Source organism: Pelmatolapia mariae, linkage group LG13 (assembly GCF_036321145.2).
Source record: "Pelmatolapia mariae isolate MD_Pm_ZW linkage group LG13, Pm_UMD_F_2, whole genome shotgun sequence".
NCBI lineage: Eukaryota > Metazoa > Chordata > Actinopteri > Cichliformes > Cichlidae > Pelmatolapia > Pelmatolapia mariae.
The window spans coordinates 8,830,323-8,853,073 of record NC_086238.1 but is presented as its reverse complement, the minus strand read 5'-3'; the positions used below and the strand labels follow the sequence as shown (position 1 = coordinate 8,853,073).

At 39.5% G+C, this 22,751-nt stretch overlaps 3 protein-coding genes across 6 annotated transcripts; 2 read left to right on the top strand and 1 right to left on the bottom strand.

The window, feature by feature from the left end:
* Positions 1 to 2,232: 2,232 nt before the first annotated feature.
* On the top strand, positions 2,233 to 6,998 carry polh (polymerase (DNA directed), eta). Of its 2 annotated transcripts, none has more exons than XM_063491385.1 (10): positions 2,233 to 2,454; positions 3,708 to 3,842; positions 4,029 to 4,261; positions 4,391 to 4,569; positions 4,650 to 4,753; positions 4,847 to 4,966; positions 5,202 to 5,325; positions 5,396 to 5,461; positions 5,597 to 5,769; positions 5,890 to 6,998. In XM_063491385.1, exons 2-10 carry the CDS (start codon positions 3,757 to 3,759, stop codon positions 6,845 to 6,847), a joined length of 2,043 nt encoding a protein of 680 aa, XP_063347455.1. In that variant the 5' UTR covers positions 2,233 to 2,454; positions 3,708 to 3,756; the 3' UTR covers positions 6,848 to 6,998. The 2 variants fall into 2 exon arrangements, with proteins under 2 accessions (XP_063347455.1, XP_063347454.1); XM_063491384.1 differs by having other exon boundaries at positions 2,233 to 2,531.
* A 1,497-nt stretch (positions 6,999 to 8,495) lies between these two features.
* gtpbp2a (GTP binding protein 2a) lies at positions 8,496 to 18,323 on the bottom strand. Its single transcript, XM_063491907.1, has 12 exons — positions 17,936 to 18,323; positions 16,918 to 16,944; positions 16,422 to 16,606; positions 16,202 to 16,310; positions 15,914 to 16,111; positions 15,519 to 15,693; positions 12,371 to 12,590; positions 12,104 to 12,239; positions 11,800 to 11,858; positions 11,530 to 11,701; positions 11,187 to 11,351; positions 8,496 to 10,397 (listed from the first exon to the last, which is right to left on the bottom strand). The coding sequence occupies exons 1-12, from the start codon at positions 18,128 to 18,130 to the stop codon at positions 10,236 to 10,238; spliced, it is 1,803 nt and encodes a 600-aa protein (XP_063347977.1). The 5' UTR covers positions 18,131 to 18,323; the 3' UTR covers positions 8,496 to 10,235.
* A 172-nt stretch (positions 18,324 to 18,495) lies between these two features.
* Positions 18,496 to 22,484, top strand: LOC134640277 (otoraplin-like). 3 transcript variants are annotated; one of them, XM_063491956.1, is made up of 5 exons: positions 18,496 to 18,532; positions 21,086 to 21,254; positions 21,377 to 21,516; positions 21,779 to 21,889; positions 21,997 to 22,484. In XM_063491956.1, the coding sequence occupies exons 2-5, from the start codon at positions 21,140 to 21,142 to the stop codon at positions 22,018 to 22,020; spliced, it is 390 nt and encodes a 129-aa protein (XP_063348026.1). In that variant the 5' UTR covers positions 18,496 to 18,532; positions 21,086 to 21,139; the 3' UTR covers positions 22,021 to 22,484. The 3 variants fall into 3 exon arrangements, with proteins under 3 accessions (XP_063348026.1, XP_063348025.1, XP_063348024.1); XM_063491955.1 differs by having other exon boundaries at positions 18,500 to 18,532; positions 21,056 to 21,254; XM_063491954.1 differs by lacking the exon at positions 18,496 to 18,532 and adding an exon at positions 18,608 to 18,761.
* Positions 22,485 to 22,751: the final 267 nt, after the last annotated feature.

Genomic DNA, 22,751 nt, shown 5'->3' with positions numbered 1-22,751 from the left:
AAAATCTTAACTTAAACTATTATGCAAGGATATTATATATTATTTGGAGGCCAGCTGGAGACTATGCATCTAAAACAATAAAGTATTTTCAAAATTATCACAATTGTTGTCAATGCCCTAGTAACAGCACTGTAGTGCCACCAATCTGTCCGAGATGCAAATCCATTTATGCATTCCTTGAATCAAAGAATGGATAAATTCTTTGATAAATGGATAAACCCATTTATACCTGTCGGATAATTTTAAACATTTTTATTTCAAACTTACCAAATTATTCACAGGTTATTTTTTTAAGGGGCTTATGCGAAGGCAGATGAAAATCAGTCACTTGTATTTTTTGAATTTTGAAAGTGATCATCACAGCCGAATAAAATCAGCAGTGTGGTAAAAAGATTTTGACCTCTGGGGGCGCTGTTTACAGCCATTCTTTTCACATCATAAGACCAAGTTGCATTGCTCAAGTGCCCCACCACTGCCTGAAGCTTAATTTCTGTCATTTGTTAAACCTTTGTGGTGCCATTTTTTATGATTATTCGCTAACTTATGAAAACAGAAAGGTTATGTTAGTATCTCACTTGTATTGGTCCGCAGTGCAGTCGTACCAGTTGAAGTAACTTCATGAACAATTATGTGCACTGGCATCTGTAAGTCTCCAATAGCACACCAATACCAGCCGCTGCTCTCTGATCTCAGATCGCTCATGGTCACAGTGAAAAGATTAGGGACACTCGCATTTATTTTCACAGCTGTTCCACCTATTGATCCATCTTGATTGGTTACTGTTACGGCCCTAGCAGGGCCTCCTCCTGAAGGTGCCTGTGTGGGCGTGTCCCACCATCTCTTCTGCCTGAGGTGCCACCTTTCCCTTTTACACAGCTGACTCACATCAGTAATTAAAAGCATTTAAGCCCAGGGAAAGGTGAGCTCTGGGCCAGAGTGCCATTAGTGTGTTTGCAGCTAGTGAGCTGCTCTCTTTTTGATTTACTTTATTGACCAACGCTTGAGTTTTGTTTGTTTTCCTTAAATGGTGATAGCGGCTTGTCAGTCTCTTTTAGTTGAGCTACTTTAATAAAACTATTTAATTTAACCCTTTTGCCTCCTTGACTCCTTTTTCAGACCCGGACACTTTTTGTTACTTCCCCCTCACCGCCTAGACCCTTCAGGAGAACGTAACAGTTACACAGCTGCTGCCCAGTCTACACCACATTACTCCCTTTTCTACTTGATAGTTATAGCAGCACACAGCAGTCACACTTTCTCCTTCAAAAGCTACAATTTCCTGTTGGGTTACATTTAGACTTTTCATACCTTGAAGGGAAAAAAGATACAGCCATTAGCCATTTTTTCTACCAGGTAGTTCACTGAAATGTCTTGTTTAAAACATCAATGAGGAAGTTAAAAACCTTAAATGAGAGAGTTTACTGTAGCTGTGTGCTGACAGACAGATGAAAATATTGTTTATCATCTCTTCCATTGCCAGTCTCTGTAGCACACCAGAAATACTTGTTGACTGTGAGATCATTATTAATAGTCACAGTAAAGATTCTTTGGTTTGTACCATTCGAGATGGAAAAAATTCCTGAAGTTTTCATTTGGCTTCTTTTAAGTTCTTGAGAGCAAACTAACCACCAGTATCCATTACACAAGTATTTCACATTATTTCTCTAGAGTGGCTCATATTGACATGGGATAAAGACAGAGCCCTCTTTCTTCACTGAACCTTTTTTTCACTGTAATAATTCCACAGTGAATTCCTAACAAATTAAAAGAAAATAGTTCATACGAGTTAATACCTTCAAATGTCCCCTGCACCACTTTTACAATTCGGAATCATGGCCTAGCAGTAAAATATTAAACACAATATTAAAAGCTGATGATGAACCACCAGTGACTCATCTCTTTAAGTTAATTATTTACGAGCTCGAGGCTTCTCTTACTTACCCAGCAATCTAGTGAGCAATAGGTGATAAATATATAGAAGGCACAGCTGCTGTGAGTGAGTGACCCCTTTCACTGTCACAGGGAAATTTCAACCTGGATTGCTTCCTCATTTTATTTATATTTTTGACAATGTTTCTGTTTTCAGGGCTTTTACAATTACCACTTTCTTGCACCTTTGTGGTCTTGCTAGCTAATTTCGCTGTGCAGGTAACTGTACAATGACATGTTCTAAGTTCTGGTTTTCTTCAGTGATGACGACATTACCAAGGGACTTCTTCGTCGACTGTTGATGACGTATTTATGTAACCCTCGAAATGCAAAGCGATCGGTGTGTATTTTGGCGGTCCGTTCAAGTCCAACGAACTTTCAGTTCTGATGACAGCTGTGAATTAACAGCCCCGCCAAGAAGCGGACACATATCTTAGCACCACCGACAGATTTTCATCGTTAATAATGGAGTACGGGAAGGAGAGGGTGGTGGCGTTGGTAGACATGGACTGCTTTTACGTGCAGGTGGAGCAGAGGCTGAATCCAGCTCTGAGGAATACTCCCTGTGTGGTGGCCCAGTATAAGACGTGGAAAGGAGGCAGGTGAGTTTCTGACACAGAGATACTGTTTTTGTGAGCGACGCAATTGAAACACCTAGCCGAGTTGCCGTGACACAAAACCTGGGTCAGTGGGTGACATTAGGTTCGTAAAGCTAATGTTACGAAAGCTTTTTTTTTCTGGTGTTCTTTACGTACATCCTGTTCGTACTCGTGTTTGCAAAACTGCCTCAAGTATTTGTTGCATAGAGTCAAAAGGTTGATGAAAAAGCCAAAACTTGCTCTAGTGGACTGATATCTGGTGACTGTGGAGGTCATTCGAGTGCAGTGAACTCACTGGCATGTTCAAGGAACCAGTTTGAGATGATTTGAGGTTTGTGACGTGGTGTGTTATCCTGCTGGAAGCACATGGTTAGACTACAGTATAACCATGTTATACTACAGTATAAAGGGATGGACATGGTAGGCCGTGGTGTTTAAACGATGCTCAGTGTGTACTAAGGGGCACAAACTGCTAAGAAAATATCCCCCACAACATTACACCACCAACAACCTGAATCTGAACTCATCAGACCAGGCAACATTGTCCTATTAGTCATCTCTTGTCTAATTTTGGTGAGCCCATGTGAACTGTAGCTTTAGTTTCCTGTTTTTTAGCTGACAGAAGTGGCACCTGCTGTGGTCTTCCGTGGCTGTAGCCCATCTGCTTCGAGGTTCATCGTTTTTTGTGTTTAAAAATGTTTTTTTTTGCATAACTTAGTTGAGTGGTTATTTGAATTTGAGTTCCTGTTGCCTTCCTGTCAGCGTGAAGCAGTCTAGCCATTTTTCTTTGACTTTTTAGTTGCACAAGGCATTTTCACCCAGAAAACTGCAGCTTTATTTTCTCTTTTTTCAGACCATTCTCTGTAAACCCTAGAGTTGGTGTTAGGGGAGAAAATGCCAGTAGATCAGCAGATTTTGAAATAATGAAATGCTCGATCAAACAAAATGGTGACTAGATTACAGAGAATTTAAACATTCCCCTCTCTCTTTGTAACCCACTGGTGAATTCGTTCCCACCACTGTGTGTGTTCAGTTGCATTGACCATTTGAATTGATGTCTCTGTGTTGGCAACTCACCCGCCTTCATGTCCCACAAATAACCGCTTAGACATCCTTCTAAAATGTTTTCACACTTTATGATTGTTTTGTGATCCTTGACTAAATGTTATTGTTTCTTAGTATTATAGCTGTGAGCTATGAGGCCAGGGCCCATGGTGTCACCAGGAACATGTGGGTGGATGATGCAAAAAAACTGTGCCCAGACCTCCAGGTGGCACGAGTGCGTGAGTCTCATGGCAAGGCTGACTTGACAAAGTAAGTGCTGCTGCTGATGTACATCCCCAGAGACTTCCTCTTTTTAATTGGATGAGCATTAAATCTTTGGATCAACACTCGATCAACATTAAGTCTTTAATTAAATTTACGATTATTTTTTAAATTGCCTTAAATCCTTATGGCCAAAGCTGTACTGCATATAACTTCTTTCTGTCCCCTTTGTAGTTACAGAGAGGCGAGTGTGGAGGTGATTGAGGTCATGTCTCGCTTTGCTGTGATTGAGAGAGCTAGCATTGATGAGGCCTACATGGATTTGACTGCCGCTGTCCAGCAGCGACTGAAAAATACGACTGACAAACAAATCGAAACTTCGCCCTTGAGGACTACCTACATCCAGGGGTACCCGCAAAGTTCACCTGCAGCTGAAGAATCTGCAGAGGACACTGTGTTGGATAAAGGTAGGCTGTAAGCTAACTTCAGTTACCCAATGAGTTGTTTCTGCAGTTGACACAGAAAGCTGTCGAAAAATAACAGCTAAAAAACTCTGGCAGGCTGTATCCTCCTAACAACATCATCTTTGTGCTCAGAGGAACAGCGATCCAGAGGTCTCCAGCAGTGGCTGGAATCTTTAACGTTCCCATCAGTGGGTGAGCAGAACTCTGCAGAACTGCAGCTAACTGTTGGAGCACTGATTGTTGAGGAAATGAGAGCAGCTGTGGAGAAACACACAGGTTTCCGCTGTTCTGCAGGAATATCACACAATAAGGTAGGATAAACCCCTATTTAATAGTCTAAGACCGGTAACTGTGTTTGCAGAGATAATCATTTACCGCTCACTTTTCCAAGGTATTGGCTAAACTAGCCTGTGGTCTGAACAAGCCCAACAGACAAACTGTTCTTCCTCTGGACTCTGTGACAGAACTTTTCAGCAGTCTCCCCATTGGCAAGATGTAAGTTTAGTTATGTCATCGCTTACATTGACAGAGTGGCAGCAAAAACTTCAAATTAAACCCTGTGCTCTTGTATTATTTATTTCCCTGCAGCCGTAACCTGGGGGGTAAGCTGGGAACTTCAATCACAGAAACTCTGGGAATAGAGAACATGGGCGATCTCACTCGCTTCTCTAAGGCTCAGTTGGAGCAGCACTTTGGAGAAAAAACAGGGTGAGAGAGCCAGAAATGCCTTTAAACACTATCATTTTGATAATGGTGACATAACTTGCTTAAGAAAGTAATCACATGGTGTTATTAAAATAATAACAAGTAGTTTTGCACTTTTAAACTTCCTTAAACATTTCTGAACTTGAACTTCTGCTTCAGAAAAGAAACTTTGTAATTTTGGAAACCCTTCTGTACTACAGGGACGTTAAACTTTATCCTGCTTCCTTGTTTAATGTAGTCAGTGGCTGTATGACTTGTGCCGGGGGATTGATTTTGAAGCTGTGAAACCAAGACAGCTTCCAAAGTCCATTGGCTGCAGTAAAAACTTTCCTGGGAAGACATCGCTGGCTACTAAAGAGCAGGTAGAGCCAATGTTTCTGTGCTCTTTCAGTGTGTTCCACAAGCATTTTTAAAGTATTTGTATTTGTGCAGGTACAGTACTGGCTTCATCAACTGGCTCTTGAGTTAGAGGAGAGGCTGACCAAGGACAGAGAAGTGGTAAGACACAATACTTGGTTGTGTAATTTAGGTCTTTTCCCTCATTAAACCATCTTTTCTTCAGTTGGGTTTCACATTAGTGTCAAATCCCGTAAATGCAACTATTTTCAGCTCAGTTCCTTTAATTTCTTATAGAACGGTCGTGTGGCTAAAATGCTGACAGTTGGTGTACGTCAGCTTGGCGACAAGAGGATGAGCAGCTTCTCTAGATGTTGTGCTTTAGTGCGCTACGAGGCGACCAAAATATCCAGCGACACCTTTGCCATTATCAAGAGTCTGAACACAGCAGGAAACCATCAGGCTGCATGGTAATTAGAACAGGATACTGCAGAGGTTTTAAAGTAATTTGCCAAAGAACAAAAATGTTCTGTGATTTTTTTTTTTTTTTTTTTTTTTTTAATTTAAACTGTCTTCCATCATGTCCACAGGACTCCACCCCTCAGCATGTTATACCTCTCAGCTAGTAAATTCAGCGATGTTTCATCAGCGGGGGGGATTGCTGGCTTTCTTTCCAGTGATAGCACTTCAACGCAGCCACCCCGTGAACCAAAAAATGTCTCCCCGTGTAAACAAACCGGCTCCATCCAGTCCTTTTTTCAAAAGGCAGTTGAGAAACAAAAACAGAAGGTTAGAAAGGAGGAGGATGATGAACATGATGATGATGATGATGAAGAGGATTCTGGTACACACTGCAATGAAGGTCTCCCAGCTTCCTCGCTTCACAATACTTCTGTTTCTGATAGTCAGTTGAAGTCAGACACCGTCTGTCCTGCTTCCTCTTTTACACCTGTTTCTCAGTCCAAAATTGGTTCATCCAGCCCCCACACAGGCATTTCCTCTTTCTTTCACAAGAGGACCATTGAAAAAAGCCTTCAGGTTTCAGGGTCAGCACTGAACAAGCCTGAAAATGGACAAATGCCAGGTCCCGTTGATGAGGAAGACTCCAAAGACATTGTTGCTGAGGCATCAGGCTTGCAGTCAAAACTTAGCTCAGAGAATGCATCTCATGAGTCGGCAAGTGAGGAGTTAGGGAATGAACTGGACATTGATGTGGAGTCAAATAACCCTCCTCCCACTGTGGCCAGTGAAGATCTGATGAGCTGTGAACGCTGTGGTCAGGAGGTGTTAGCGTGGGAAATGCCAGAACACAATGACTATCATTTTGCTCTGGACCTCCAGCAGTCCTTCTCTTCAGGCACATCAACCATCACTTCCTCTTCTTCTTCCAGTACCACTATGAATCCTCTCAGAGCAGCAGGAGCAGGCACAACCCACTCCTCTCGGGGCAAGACCAAAACAAGAGGCCAGTCGGGACCAGCACCGAAAAGACCACGCTCCCAAAGTGCAAGCACGGGCACTCTGGATTCATTCTTCAAGAAAAACTGAAGATCTTCTGCAGAACCGCAGTTTTAAATTAAACTCGAACGTAGTTCTGATTATGCACATTTTTAAAAATGTTTGTTTGCAAAGCCATATCCTAAAACAGTACATTAAGACTTTGTTTCTGCTTTCAATGTTGAAGTTGGGTGATGATAACAATGTGTATAAAAAAATAAAAATAATTATATTTATTTGATTTATTTAATTTACCTTTTAATGATAAATAAAAAGACAATATTATTAAGAAACATTTCTTTAAAGCAGGGTGTATTAAAGATTCTTTTTACTCATCCTAGTAACATGCATTATGCTCTAGTATGTTGACTTACCAGCAGATGGCAGTAGTTGGTTGAATATAGAGCAGAAATCCTCACTCGATTGACAGTATGAAGTGTTCTTGTAAGAAAGAGAGAGGGGCACATGATTGGCAAGCCTTTCAGGTTTCTATAAGAACAAATGTGACAAAAGTAGCCCTGAACCTGTCATCCTTTATCACAAGGATATTGCTAACTTCACAAATGTAAATTTATATTGCCATAGCCGAGCTCACAGCCTACATTATGGACTGGTACAAGATAAGGTGATAACTCATAAAATAATGTAGCGGAGGGCAGATTGGAATGTTATAAAAGATAAATCAGAAGGTCAATAATGTAGCAGCTCCTCTGGCTCAAAATCCATAACAATTCACAGGTTATTGCCTGTGAAATGACACACCTGACCCTGACCAGGAGCAGAATTTGGTTGAAGATCTATTAGGTGATTATTGTGTCTGAGTTTTGGTAAAATCTGAACAATACCCTCAGAGGAAGGATTCTTGTTCAGTATGGATAGATGCCTGACTATGACATAAGCTCATTGGCCCTTCAGCTGGATGAGCTCATAAGTATCAGCTGGATTAATTGAATTAAAGCAAAGGGTGTGTGTGATTTTGGTGTCACTGTAAAAATACAAAACAAAAAACCCCCCAAAAAGCAAGAATTTCCATAATAACTTTTAATGATATTATAATTTAAGCAATGTTTAAGGCTTTGGCTTGCAATGGAGGCCTTTTCCAATCGTTAAGTCTATTCAACCCAAATCAGGTGAGTAATATAAAGTGTTATAAAAAAAAAGAAAGAAGCAAAAACATAAATACACTAAGTACATGGTAGTTCATGGTTCTGTGTGTCTGTGGTTGTCCAGGTAGGGAGCTGACGTATAACGGGTTGCTACAGCAGAGGGCCTGTCAATTGCCAAATTACAGTTTTTGTATTATTGTATTTCTTAGAATTTTTTTTCCTGTTGCAGCTTTAATGGCATAAATTACGGACAACCCAATGGCTTGTTCAACCTTTGACATGATTGCCACTCCAAAGAGTGCAATTGCAGCATAAATAGATGAGTCATCCTCTTCATGTTTTCTGCAGTGGTGAACTTATTGTCCTGTAGAGCCATTGACAGACCTGAATGGCTAAATTATGCTTGCACTTTCTTGCATCAGCTGGAGAGCAGGATAGGAGGAGCCAAACCAGGAAAAAAAAACTATTGTGAAGGAAGTCACACAGGATAAGACCTATTCACACAGGATATATCGTTTAAAACACTGCAATGTCACATTTTACTTAGAAAAAACAATGTTAAACAGCTGCTAAAGTGACAATAAAACTTTTATTCATGTACATCATAATACACGAATTGGATCTGTACATAAATATTGCATTTCACCCAGAAAACGATCAAAATACATGTTGAATTAAAAGGAAAACTGACTTCAAAGGATTTTAAAAGAGTGAAAATAAGCTGGTGTTAAAAAGAAGACAGAAAAATCTTTGAATGAATTGTAAAATCCAGAACTACTACAAATCTATAAAAATCTTCTGAGATGCGGTAAAACAAATTTTAACACCTGAACTCTTTATAAATGCTATAAAATATTTTGGTTGAAATGCATTCTTAGCTTACCTGTCTTTGCCTGCACACACACACACACACACACACACTGTGCATCAATGATGTCGGTGCAAAAAAACAATACAAACTTTGAATGCATGTATAAGTCACGTCATCATGCAATAAGAAGACAGATGGTGAGGCCAACAGCAGGCATGAACAGAGCAGTAATTAACGTTCACTTATTACATTTTTTTTCCTCTAAATATCAAAAGCTGTTTCCAATAATAGCACCAACTTCATTTTTTTTACTAAGTTATAAAACAACGGGCTGTAATGGAAGGCTTCTTGAATAGGAGTTCCATTAGGCACTATGCTAAACCCCTTCGAGTTCGTGACATCAGTAACTTAAGTGAAGAGACAACATCAAGTACCTTTAACATAATTGCTCTTAAATAAAGCTGCATCAGTAGGCAGTTCCACATACTAATGTGTAATCATACGCATCGCTTTGGGAGAATCTGGAGTATCTGTTTTTCATCACGTCTCCTTTCGACCCAAATTAGCAACAGAACGTCCCACTGGAGTCGTTCTGTGAAAGTGGAATGCTGTCTAATACAATATCTACACTGACCTGAGTAACTAAAGCACTTGAAAGACAGGCAGCAAGATCATCATCATCTTACCGCCATATTGTGAGGCATTACTTGTGAATTAAAGAAAAAAATAGTTCTCACTGACAAATGTGACAGTTAAAAAGTAATGAGTTACCCTGGCAGACTGACATACAAACTGGGCCATGTTCTAGCTTTTCGTGATGAAACAACAAAGCTCAAAGCAAGATAATGAAGCTTCTGACCTGCTCACACAGCAGTTACTAAGACAAGGAGATGATTTAAGAGCATATAAAAGTTTGTAACTGTCAGTCAGGCACTTTGCACAGACACTGCGCTGTGAGGCGGTGACACTTGAGCCTTGTGTTAAACTGGTGTTAAATCATTCCATACCTGCAACTGTTGAGTTTGTAAACAGTTACCTGGCACAGGTATATCATCGCTGGCATTTATACCTCAGTGCAAATGTGCATGTGAGCATATTGTTGAAGTGTGTATTAACAGTGCATTTAGGTGTAAACTGTGTGAGCAGCACCTCGTTGTAAAGGCCAGAATACAGTTTTCTAGTTGCCAGCGAACTTTGGTAGATGATGCTTGGTCAATGTGTTGTAGATATGGATGAAAGGTTTCTCATCAGTGCCAAGAAAAGCAACACTTTTTAAGCCTCAACAACACAAAGCAGATGGAAAATATCAGCAGGTACTGAAAAGGCTCTAAGAAGGTGACAAGGCTTTGGAACATGGTGAGACAACAGAATCGTGCAAAAAGGTTTTTACTGTGAAGGGAACTTGGCAGTGTGGCCTTTGGAGAAAGCAGGAGGTGGTTTTTAAAGCACTCTGTTTTGAGGTGGGACGGTGTTTGGTTCTGTGGTTGCCTGAAGAACGTTAGGCCTCATCCTCATCTTGTCTTTAGGATGGCTGGTACTCGGCGATGGGAAGCAGCTTGGTGACATGCCCGATACCTTTGGTTACCCCCTCTCTGAAGAGAACCTTTGCTCCCACCTTCAGATATTCTGGATGCTTGATGAACTTGAAGAGAACCACTGCTTTCTCTCCCGTCCTCAGCTCCTCCTGTCGTACAGTGGTGTAGCACGAGAACAGGAATCAAACAAAGGCAGGATTATTAATGAGATAGGTGATCTGGGCCAAATACAGCAGCAGAAAAGAGGCTTTAGTGGCACTAAATTAGAAATTAACCTGTGGGTTGTTCTTTTAAATAAACAAAAGATGAGTGTTTCTGTGTATATATAATTGCACTTTTAAATTTGCAGATTTAATTTTAAAATCAATCAGTGGAATAGTGACACCAAGATTAAAGGGCACACACTCAACAAACAAATAGAATAGCTCTGTAGTGCCAATAGAGTCCTTAAAAAAATCCCAGAAAGGCTTTGTTATAATTCTGGATTGTATCAAAATTCTTGGTTTCTCTTGTTGTGAATCACTGCTGTATCATTTCAGAGCAGACGCTAAACAGAATAGTTTTTTGGATTCCTGGTTTGAAAGACTGATAATGTGAGAAAACCAAGATACACCTACCCAGAGCCTTTCACATCTTTAAGTACTCTTGTAGCTGGCAATAAATTGCTTGTAGCTAGCAGAAGGAAGTACTTCTGTTGTAAAAGAGAGGAGCAACTATGCTCACCATGAAAGAAATGGATTATGTTCTACACGACAAATCTGAACACCCATCTGAGGATTTAACTCCATTGGTCACCAGCCATTACACACTGTTAATAAAACACGTAGCCAGTGACAAACATAGATTTACTGATGAGTGTGTCTCCTGCCTTGAAAACACAATTTTTTTTTACTTTCTCTGTGTTAATGAGAGCATTTTAGCTCAGCGGATGGACCAACCTTGCCATACACTGCTTCCACTGTTGCGGTCTGTCTCACATTGCCAATGTGCACAGTAACCTGGAAGCCCTTGTGGAAGGTCTTGGCATGGAAAAGCAGGACAATCTCAGCCTCAAACATCCAGCAGATGGTAGGATCCATCTCTGGGCTCACCATCACCATGCCCTGTAAGTGGAAAACATATGGATGGTGTACATACATAGTTCAGATTTGTATAAAAACATTGATTTCAAATTCCAAATTTATTTTACTGCAATTAACATTAACCTATAGATAGATATATTATACTTTTAATGTGATTAACTAATAAAAGACTAATTTAGACACAAGCTCTGAGTCTGACCTTGCGCAATAATGAGCGGTCAAAGTTGCCCAGAGCAAGTGTAGCAGCCTGGCCCGCCCTGAGTACCCTGCATGCCGAGCGGTTCCTTTGGATGCTGCCTACGGTCAGCTGGTGGAACTGACCCGAGTCTGTGGGCCCTACTACAAGATGATCCCCTTCACGGCAAATACCACTGTAAGACCAGAGAGAATAGCGAGTCAGAGGGATTTCTGGGTTAAAAACAAAGAACCCACTTAACCTGTAATGAAACAATATTTTCAACATACTGACCTGTATAGAGTACCTCCAACCACTGTCCCCACCTCTGGAACTGTGTAGATCTCATCCACCTGCAATGATGCACATGGCTGTCATTCAGATCAAAATAATCTGTGTATTTACACTGTGCATTTGGAAGTCAGTAGCTCACAGCCAGAAGATCATTTTGCATGGACAGACAAACTTTATTTCATTTTAATGTTGTGGAGTCTGTAACTTACAATATAAAGCGCCTTGAGGCGACAGTTGCTGGAAACTAACGCTCTATAAATAAAATCGAATTGAATTGAACTGAATTGAATTATTTCAGACTGACCTGAAACTCTGTTAGCTGCTGCATTAGTTCCTCCTGCTCCTTGCTGTTGCTCAGAGGAGGGATGATATTGAAGAAAACTTTAAGCAAATCTAGACTCTCTCCAGAAACACTGGACAAGGTGAAGATTGGTGTGATGCTGTGAGAGAGAGTTTCAGGACAAAATAAAAATTATTACTTTCCATTTTTTGTTTACAGTATTTATTATAGAAGGAGTGCAAACTTAACTACATGTTATTAAATGGAAAACTGCACTTGTGTGTTTCATACCTTGGTGACTGTGCAAACTGCTGTGCTGCTGTGACAGCATCATCTGTACTGCTTACAACCATGGGCACCTTGTTGCAGCCTGGTTGCTTCAAGACACGCTCCAACTGCCGCACTGTGCGCTCAACAGTGGCCCGTGTGCAGAGGTCCACTTTACTGATAACAATGAAGATGGGAACCTTCAGTGCCATGGCAAGGCCAAGATGCTCCCGTGTTGTACCAGCTGGAAAAGAGTGAGAAGGAGAGGAAGAAAGAAAGAGGATTTACCTGGGATTTTACATTGCTTATGTCTTGCCTACCACTTGTTCACCAAAAATAGCTTTCACAAGCAAGCAGACAAAGGCAATGTTTATTTAATGTCATGTTTTCAGAAGGGATGAAGTCTTCCTAAACACACGTAAATACTATTGCCTAAGCTAAATCCAACCTATAAACCTCCAACTGTTGACTCAGTAATCCAAATAAGACTTTGCAAGAAATTTAAAAAGATACGCCAATTCAAACAGGGGATTTATTCTTTGTACAAACACAGCAGCTGCCCTCTGAGTCTCGAACAACTATTGCTTATCATAAGAGTGCTTATCTACAAACCCAGACTTAATGCGAATCAAAGACTATATATACAGATAGCACATACCACAATAAAAGACTAACAGTTTGAGGATAGGACTGATTCAAAGTATTCAAACATATACTGTAACTATGTCTCTGATGTGTTTCCACGAGTGCCAAATAGTAGCTCTTCTAAACAAAGTGACTTCTCATGTTCTCTTAATTTTGGTCTCAAGAAGATTCACATAAAAAATAAACACAAGCAAACTTGAGTTTTGAAAAAAAATGAGGTGAGGTGAATGTGTCACAGTGCAGTAAAAAGTAAAGCAGAACTAAATGACGCAAGATGATTACTCGCCCTTTGGCTTCTTAGCTTAAAAGTTACAACCCAAGAGAAGCCCTATGCATTACACTGATCCATTACGCTGTTTCATAATTAAAGCTGTAGTTCTTGGGTTGCAGACGGTATGTCCCTTCCTATCTACATTCTTGACCCCATTTTCCCTGCACGTCCTATTTTAGAACAGACACCCACATAAATACAGTAACACCTACACTGCATTAATAAAGGTTATTTAAGTATAAACAAATATACATTTACAAACTTAATTTATCCATGTCCTTTTTATGAAAAAAATGCATTGTACTTCAATGTGTTTTTAATTATTTTGCTAAAAATCAGGAATAAATGTATTATCCTGTTGTTACAAATTATTTTAATTACCTTTATTTTTACTGAGTGCATTTATTCTTTTGATGCTGACAGTGTTATTAGATATTTACTCAAAGATAGACAAACCATTGCAGAACAGTGTAAATAAACAAGGAGTACAGATAGGACTTTCTAAAGCATTTAATTATACTCTGACTGTGCCCAATAAACCCTTTAGTATTTTTTAATATTTTTATAATCAATTATGCTTTTGTGTTAGCACTAAAACTAACTGGTTATGAAATTGCAGTATTTCAATTTAATACTGTTTAGAAATAAACAGCCTCGGAAAATAACACAGACTTATTTTGGCATGGAATCAGTCAACTCATATAATCAAAATAAGCTTAAATAGCAGTTCAACCCTGGAAGAAGACACAAATCCCATCAGGGTTGTGTCAGGAAAGGCATCCAACATAAAAACACTGCCAAATCAAACAGGCAGAGCTAACTGCTGTGGCAACCCCTTGTGAATAATAAGAGCAGCTGAAAATATATGTTTTTTTTATTGGCTCTGTAATGTCATGGTTTTCATATTGGCCTAAAAGTGAAAGATCCCTGGTTCGCTCCCAGGAAGTGACACAAAGCCCTTTGGGGTTGTGTCAGGAAATCTGGGATAAAATCTACCAAATGAAACATGCGAAACAACTCCTTGTGAGTAAGGGAGAAGCCAAAAGTACAGCCATGTATTAACAACAGATGCATATAGCTCATCCAATAACTCCAGCCGGATGTGAGCTACAGCACTTAATGACTAACATCTCATAGGCTCAGGTTTCCTATACAGGCTTTAGTGCCACTTGCGAAAGGAAAACAAAACTACAGCTTTCATAATAACAATATATTACTTTGGTGTATTGCACAGAGGACTGTTTCCAGATGGTCTCTTGCCTTGAGCAAAGGGTTCTTATCTGTGTTCACTTGCTGTTTCCACAGTCATCTGGAGGGGCTAATACACACTGAAATGCTGTGTGTCACAATGGGTGAATGGTCTAAGGGTGTGCCACCTGGTATTGTTGGTGTAAATCCCAAACGGCTTTGTAGTGCAACACTTATTCATATTTATATTTTCAGCTCTAACAGCAAACATAATCAAACAGTATGTTTTCAAATGTAAAACAGAAAGCTGTTTAGGCTGACCAACCAGTCTCAGCAGCTCAGGTTTCCAAGTAGGTCCTTCCTGGATACAAGCTTCCTGCACTCAATGTCAGCTAATGCTATCATGAAAATGTTGGGGTTGAGCACATTATACAATAACACATTACCTATAAATAGAACAAGATGTGAAACATAATGCTGAAGTAAGGTTTAGTGATTTCATTTTTACAGAAGAATAAAAATACAGGAAGAACTTGGTTAAAGCTGGACTGTGAAGATCCAATTTGCATCACAACAATGTACAACAATGTTTCTTTTCCCTCTGGACGAGTGTAGCACCTGATCAGCTTTTTTGAATTCTCTTCTTATCTTTGGTTATATGGTAAAAACACATGCCAAGCCTTAACCCCACTGAAAAGGCCAAATGCTTGCAAGATCTGAGAAAACCTCTTGTGACTGTCAAGTGCAATGCTGAAATACACACTAGCTTTGCAAGAGCGCAGCACTACCCCCAGTGGGTCAAAGCACTCTGCCCTGAAATTATGATATCTGAGATATTTTGGGACTTACACTGCCAAGCAAAGATGAGGGTTGGTTTATTACATAACCTCAGCTATCACATGTCAGCAAAGTGCCAAGCCATAACTGTGCACTACAGTGTGGGGGTATGGTGTACACAAACATGGGCTCTCTCTCAACCAGAACAGGAAACTGCATTACTATCTTGCACAACAACAGTTACATTTGAATAGAACTTGGAGAAAATTAAATCGTTCACTTAATACTCACCAATTCCAGTATTCGCACTGACCACAAGCATTGCAAAATCTGGACAGTAACTGGTGAGGCCAAAGATGGTGGTTTTCAGGTACTTGTGGTGACCCGCCAGATCAATGAATGTGATCATTTTAGAGGCACTCTCACAAATCTCCTCTGCTGTCCGAGACTCGCTGTAATTCACAACCTAAAAAAAGAAAACAAACAAAATTAGCTATCAGTTACTAACATTTCATGCAGATGGAGTAGTTTAATATATATCAGAATAGGAATCTATAGTAAAACATCCAAAATTGTAAAAATTATGATATAATGGATGTATTTACTTTTTGCTACTTATCACAACTGGTGTAAGAGTACATAAATAAGGTGTAATATATATTATTTGACAGAGGACGTTTTCTCACCTCTCCTTTGCTGTTAAAGCCAAGAATCTCAAAGCTAATGCTCGAAGTGCGTCCAGTCTGAATCTCATGTAGATGTCTGAAAAGGTTGAGCCTCGCTCTTCCCCGTCCATTGTCCAGCTCACCTTGTGTCAAAACACCCAAAAGAGTGGACTTGCCCGAGTCCACATTGCCCAGTACGGCTACTCGTAGGTCTAAGAACTAAGGAGAAAAACACAATACCAAAATGACTTAAAAATGCCCAAGAATTTAAACACCCAGAGATATCCATGTGCAGGTAGCCACACTAACCTGCTGGTCATCTGGCACTTTGCGAATGAGAACTTCAGCAATCTTACGAGGCACATCAGAGTCATAGTCCACCTCTCGCTCTCTTAAAATTGTGATGTCCGCTCCAACTCTGTCACGAAAAACAAACGTAAGTACAGTTCTTTGTGTTTTGGTAGATGAGGTAAACCACAACAGCAGAATAACTATCAGTCAGTAAACGGAATAAAAATACTGGACTTACTTCTCTGCAAGCCGATGGAGCGTTTTTAGTGAAGCCCTCATTTCCTCCTCTGATAGTCCCACCAGCATGCCATTGTCCTCGACACCTATTTGATAGACAGCTTCGCCTCGGCCCTCCTGCAGTCGCCATTTCATTTGTGTTGCTAGGTGCTCAAAGCGGTATTGTGTGGGGTTCACTAGCTTGAGCTATTCAAGAAAAGAAATTACAAATTAGTACTCAACACAAACCTATTTTGGACATAAACAAATGATTACTGTAGGACCAAGGCAATAAAAAAGCTCTATATTGACAAGAAGCAGCTGTCCAGATACTACAAATACTCTAGTTAATCCACAGTGGTGTTATATTTCAATGGAAAGACTGCCCCTATATATTCACACATACTGCATACTGATAAATGAATTGACCCATATATAAATCAGTTTTATGGTGTTATGTAAAGCATTTTAGCTCTCTGAACAAAACAAAGCCTTTGCATCACAGCTAATTTGCTTACCTTGTACTCTATATTTCCCTCTTCGGCCTAAGAGACAGGGAGTAAAACAAAGAGAGACAAAAAAGAAACAACAGCTGTAAAACTGTAGAGAAGACAACAGACTATTGATTTGTTTAAAGAGAAAAAGAAAAGCAGTTTGACTGAATGTCCAGTCAGTGTTCTCTATGAATAGGCAGTCACTGAGAGCTATACAAACAGACTAACCGCTTGCTTAGCCTTACACAGCTACTTAATATGTTATTAAACATTACATACACATGCTTAAAAGTCAAAATCAATACATTTAAGGTAAACCAAGTCACGAAAATAAGGTCAAATATCTGTCATGTAATCACTTATGACAGGGGACCTAGTTATATTCAGTGATCAGCTGACAGCAATTTTATACTGGACAGTTTATGATCATGAAAGGTTAAAGTACAGTTTAGGATTAAGTGTCACGTTTAAAAAACACAGCTGGTGGGTAATGACAACACACGGAGGTCACTGTAAAATAAATAAATAAATACATGTAAAAAAAAAAAAAAGTTTAAGTATTGTGTAGTAACACAGTCCTTGGCTGAGTGAATGTCAGACACTCACAGTATCACTATCTAGAGGTCGGAACACCGGCTGAGCTATGCACCCGCCCCCTATTTACAAACACAGCTGATCTTCTTTTGCTAGCTAGCAAAATACTTGCATTTTTTAATCAAGCAACTTTCAATTAACACACGTTAGGCCTATTTCTGCAAAACTACTGTAAATAGAAAGTCGTAAGCCAACAGCAAACGTAAAACCTCTACGCTTGAAATGGTACCATTCATTTTCTTTGTACCGACTAGCTACGTGTCACTGCAGGTTCAAAGACAAGTCAATAGTGGGGAAGCTAACCCTCGAAACAGGAAATACAATGACAAACCTACGAGTAGCGTTACAACATACAAAAATCCATTTGCTTACTCTTAGTGACAGGCTTTCCAGTGCCCGGGAAATATTAGCTCGAAATAGCTAATTGTGCGCGTATTTTTAGCCTTACCTCTGGAGGTAGATACGGGGTGTTATTGCTTGGTTTGAAGTTGCGGGATAATCGAGCTTTTGCTTTCTTGTTCTTTGCAGAGGATTTTTTGGGGGCTACCCCATAGCCATTCCCAGGCTTGCCGCTGGACACACCACCAGATCCAGAGCTGTGTCCGTTTCCTGAGCCAAATAACTCCGATACCCGCGCATCCATCGGCTACTTTGGGACCTAACTTGTTAGCTTACAACTACTTAGACAGATTCTGATGCTATATAAATAATATATACCTCGGGTCAGGCATTGGGGTGCTTGTAATTACCCCGATAATGGCAGTGTGCAGCCCCCAAAATAAAAATAAAGCACTACTCTCCCCCCAAACTCCGCGAACTGAACAATAACAGCACCGGCCGAGACTACGGCTTTGAGTTTACAGTATGCTTGCGTCACAGCCAAATGCCAATGGTGCGTTTGTTTTAAATAACTGCGTAGCGCGAGGGAGAGGTTCATTTTGTTTTCCTATTTACTCATATTGCATGTAAGTTTAAACCCCACCCGCCTACATCTAGATGTAAACATACTCGGGTTTCAGTGGTTTGCATCAGATGAAGGAAATAAGTACGTACATGTCCAGCTTGTTTACAAAGTTGATGACATCTAAAATATGTCACCAGTTTAATTATAAGGAATGTGACCTACATGCCAACGCCCTTGAGGCTTTATTACCTCAAGTTTTGTATCTGTATGGTATTTCTGTGAAGATTCAACTTCATTATTTCAGCTGCTAAGAAAGAGCCCTACTTTGCAACACCGACGTTATAATTACTAACAATTACCATCTAGTCAGGTAAACTGAAAGTGGTTTGTTGAATTGATACCCAGCAAGCAGCGAAAAAAAAAAACTGTGGGAATTGTAAAATGGTGTGATTTCTTGACCATAAGTTAGACAAGATGTGTTGAAAATACAGCTCTTATATATAAAATCTTCGGGATCCCGAGAACACAGTGGGTGAAAGGACAACATTGAACTTTTCAAATAGATTACTCTTTGAAAAATTAAACTTGATTGGGTTTTGTTATATTTGCAATCGAACTATATTTCAACCAGAACCTCATGACCGTCAAGCACATTTACCTTCAACGTTGTAATCACTTAAGTATTTACATCTTAAATTGGTGATTTCGTCATCTTGTACTGCTAAGATTAAGGGATTTATTTCTTTACACGTCACGTCATATACGCAAGGTTTTTCAGTTCAAGTCTGGTTGTAAGCTGTTTCACAGACAGTTCATGGAAAGACCGATTTTACACAATATTTAGTAATTTTGTTTGACCTATATTTTTTGCAGCCGCTATAGCGACACCCAAAGGAAGTGATGGGTTTTACATTTTACAAACTCGATATGAATCACAATGCTGTGCAAAAGTCTTGTCACCCTTTGTTTCTTTATATTTTGCTAGTAAAGTGGGAACTAGGTGCAGCCTTTTATTGAAATGTGTGCAAACATAAATGCAAACAGAGTTTGCAAGGTAAAAAACAAACTTTATAAGTCTAACGAGCTTGAAAGTCAATATTTGTACGGCCGCTTTATTCTTCAGCATGATGATGAGCTCTGTCTTAGGAAGGTTTCTTGCAGTTTCTTTAAGTAGTCTTCAGGAATAGTTCCCCAGGACATTATAAGCTCTTCTTTTGGTTGTTGGCTGCCTTTCATGCTCTTCGCTATCAAAATGATCCCACACGGCTTCAGTAGTCTAGGTCAATCCATGACTGATAGTGTGTGTGTGTGTGTATTTGTGTGTGTGTGTTTGTATCCAGGCATTTTCAGTGTGTTTTGGATCGTTGCCAAAATTAAGCGATTGCAAATCCCACACTACAGAAATGGCATTGCATGGCGGATCTGATGGTACTTTTCTACAATCATACTTGCAACAATTTTAAGAAGACACTAACACAACTGCTGCTGTGTTTCACAGAGGGCTGTAGGCACTCACTGTTGTATGTCTAACCTGACCTCCCTTCTACATATTGATGATGATCTTGTGTAATATGGCATACTTCAGCGTTTTCTAACTGTTTCCCTTTCTTAAGCATGCAAGCATGCTTCCCTTTTAAGCAGCCACACTTCCACTGAGATAATTGATGATTAAGCTTCAGTGAATAGTAGATGGATCAACTGAAGGCCCAGATATACATCTCAGGTCCCGTGTCAAGTCTCTGGTGGATCTTTTTCTGTTTATTAAGAGCATGATTTTCATTTGCTATAGACAGGTTTGTAGGCTGCTCCTTGTTTTGTCCCCCATTTGTCCAGTTTCAAATGTTTTAATGGACACACTGCACTCTTTGCCGAGATACAGCAAGATTTTAGCTAATAGCACCTTAGGAACTGCCTTATTGGTGCAAAAATACTATATTATACCTGTCAAACTGTGTTATCTTGTGCATTATTCTGGAATTCAGTTAAAGACATCGGAACAATTGATGTGTTTTGGCAACAGGCTGCTACTAAAGATACAATTTAAAATAGATTATTTGCAAAGTTGTCTGTTATGTGTAGACTCAACACTGGTTCATTCTATGAGTTAAGTAAACATGTTTTGCTTCAGTGATTCATAGGTCGGTCAGTGAAAGTAGTCAGGTGCAACAACTGAACAGAAAATGACTCAGCAGCCAGTGTTCAAAGAAAAACTTTAAAAGGCCTACAAAAAACTAAAGAACTACTTCTCAAGACCACTTAAGAAAATTACAACAAAGTCTGGCTTCTTGGAAGCAAAAGTTAAAGGGATGAGTGGTAGCATAAGACTTTTGAACAGTACTTAATTTGCATATTTATTGAAGATGGTTTATGGTTAAATCGATTTGATAAATCTTAAAGCTGGTTGACTGTAAAGAAATAGCTTTTAAAGGCCTTTACTGCTTACAAATGTGTTTTTTTATAGAGTGCAACACTTACAGTTTACAGCAAACTTTCTTTCTGCAAAGAGGCTGAGAATTGAGAAAAGTCAGCCAACTCCCCTGATGGAAATGAATACTTACAGAGTTTGGAATTTCTGAAACTCGACACTGATTGGTTAGTCGATGTGTGATGAAGGGGCTCAGCCCATTCTGTCCTGGCTGAGAGAAGTGTTTGTGATTTTTATAGTCTTAAGTTCCATCAAACATCTGCATTCAGATCCGGACGTACACACACTCACAACAGTCGCTTGTTCTTGGTGTTTTGGTGAGGATGGGTTATCCACTGGTGATTCTGTTGTGTGTGGGACTGCTCCACCAGACCACGAGGGCTGTCCTCATGGATAAACTAGCAGACCAGAAGATTTGCGGAGATGCAGAGTGCTCATGTAAGTCTGAGCATTAAAAAAAGAAGCATAGCAGAGCGTGCAGGATGCAGCACGTTTCAAAATCAACAGTAGATGCTTATGTTTCACATTCTTCTTTTTTATTTTTTCCTGTGCTGTATTAGATGTTCTCTCCATGGCCACAGTCTTGGATGACTTCATATCTCCTGACTGCCGATTCCTCAACCTCAGAAAGGGTCAGGTGGTTTATGTGTACTCCAAACTCATTGCAGCAGAGGGCGCTGGAGTCTTCTGGTCTGGAAGCGTATGTGCAGATTTTGTACACTGTTTAATGGCACTGTACACTTGAGTTGTGAAAGACAGAAGATGTGCAACAGCTGTGGTAAACAAACACAAACCTTCTGGCTTTTCTGACAAGAAAAGACATTTGGTTGCATATCAGAGTCCACTGTATCTGAAACGAGCAGGCTTTTCATTATGTCAAGTTTTGTAAGAAAGGTTATGCATAATACATATAGAGTGTGGTGCATGCTAATTTGCTGGAGTTATATTATTTTTGCTGGCAGATTTACAGTGAGCGGTACGTGGACCAGATGGGCATCATTGGATACTTCCCTGCAACTGTGGTGAAGGAGACACAGAGGTTTACAGAAAACACAGTTAAGATCCAAACAACTGTTAGTACATTGAATTCTTTTATGCAACATTTTTTTTTAAATGAATGAATACTTTTTTTTTCATTCCATGTTAGGAAGTAGAGCCTGATGTTTTGCTTGTCTTTCAGGACATGGACTTCTACTGCGATTAAGGGACTGAAACCTCTTCCTTGTCAACTCTTTCTGTTTGTAACTCTGGCATTTATAAAGGACAAAGTATGCAGACATTAACTCAATGAGTCTTTTTGTCTATATCATTCCAACATTTTGATTATATAAATATATAAAAGTTAAAGAAATGAGTTTTCCAGACACCTTTTTTGATGATTTTTCTTGACTAGTAATTGCAATTATATTGTACTTGTCTTTGTTACACATCCAGAAACTGAGTTGGAGTTGCTTATGCTGAGAAATAGCTGCTGTGAAAATGATTAAATTCGTTTTCTAAAGCTTACAGTCTTTTTTTTTTATTGGAGTCAAGGTTTCTTGGTAGTGTTATCAGAGACATCTTATAAAATCCTGACTTCTCATTCATTCTACTATGTTCTTCTCCACTATGTTCTCAAAAGAAATGTCATCTAATAGAATTAATTTTTAAAAAAAAGTATCATGACTGGTGTGAAGAGATCAGGACAGAAGGCCTAAATTCAGATTCTATTTTACATTTTTGTTCATATAGAGAAAAAATGTAAGTATCCAAAGATGATATATGTGATAAAAATACATAAAACACTATTGTAAAGTACTTTTTTTGTTTGTTTTTGTCAGGGTATTCTTATTTTACCTGCATTTGAGAAAACATGACAGCATGTTTTGATGGAGCAGCAGAAACACAGTGGTAATTTTCAAATAGATGAATGCATTCTCTAAAAATGCACCTGTT

Coding starts and splice junctions, on each gene's coding strand:
- polh (XM_063491384.1), top strand. CDS start 2,395: ATGGAGTACGGGAAGGAGAGGGTGGTGGCGTTGGTAGACATGGACTGC. Junction 2,532..3,707: donor AAGACGTGGAAAGGAGGCAG/GTGAGTTTCTGA, acceptor ATTGTTTCTTAG/TATTATAGCTGTGAGCTATG. Junction 4,570..4,649: donor CAGGAATATCACACAATAAG/GTAGGATAAACC, acceptor CACTTTTCCAAG/GTATTGGCTAAACTAGCCTG.
- gtpbp2a (XM_063491907.1), bottom strand. CDS start 18,130: ATGGATGCGCGGGTATCGGAGTTATTTGGCTCAGGAAACGGACACAGC. Junction 15,694..15,913: donor GCTTTAACAGCAAAGGAGAG/GTGAGAAAACGT, acceptor TTCTTTTTTTAG/GTTGTGAATTACAGCGAGTC. Junction 12,240..12,370: donor CAGTTTGCACAGTCACCAAG/GTATGAAACACA, acceptor TCTCTCTCACAG/CATCACACCAATCTTCACCT.
- LOC134640277 (XM_063491956.1), top strand. CDS start 21,140: ATGGGTTATCCACTGGTGATTCTGTTGTGTGTGGGACTGCTCCACCAG. Junction 21,255..21,376: donor CGGAGATGCAGAGTGCTCAT/GTAAGTCTGAGC, acceptor GTGCTGTATTAG/ATGTTCTCTCCATGGCCACA. Junction 21,890..21,996: donor CAGTTAAGATCCAAACAACT/GTTAGTACATTG, acceptor CTTGTCTTTCAG/GACATGGACTTCTACTGCGA.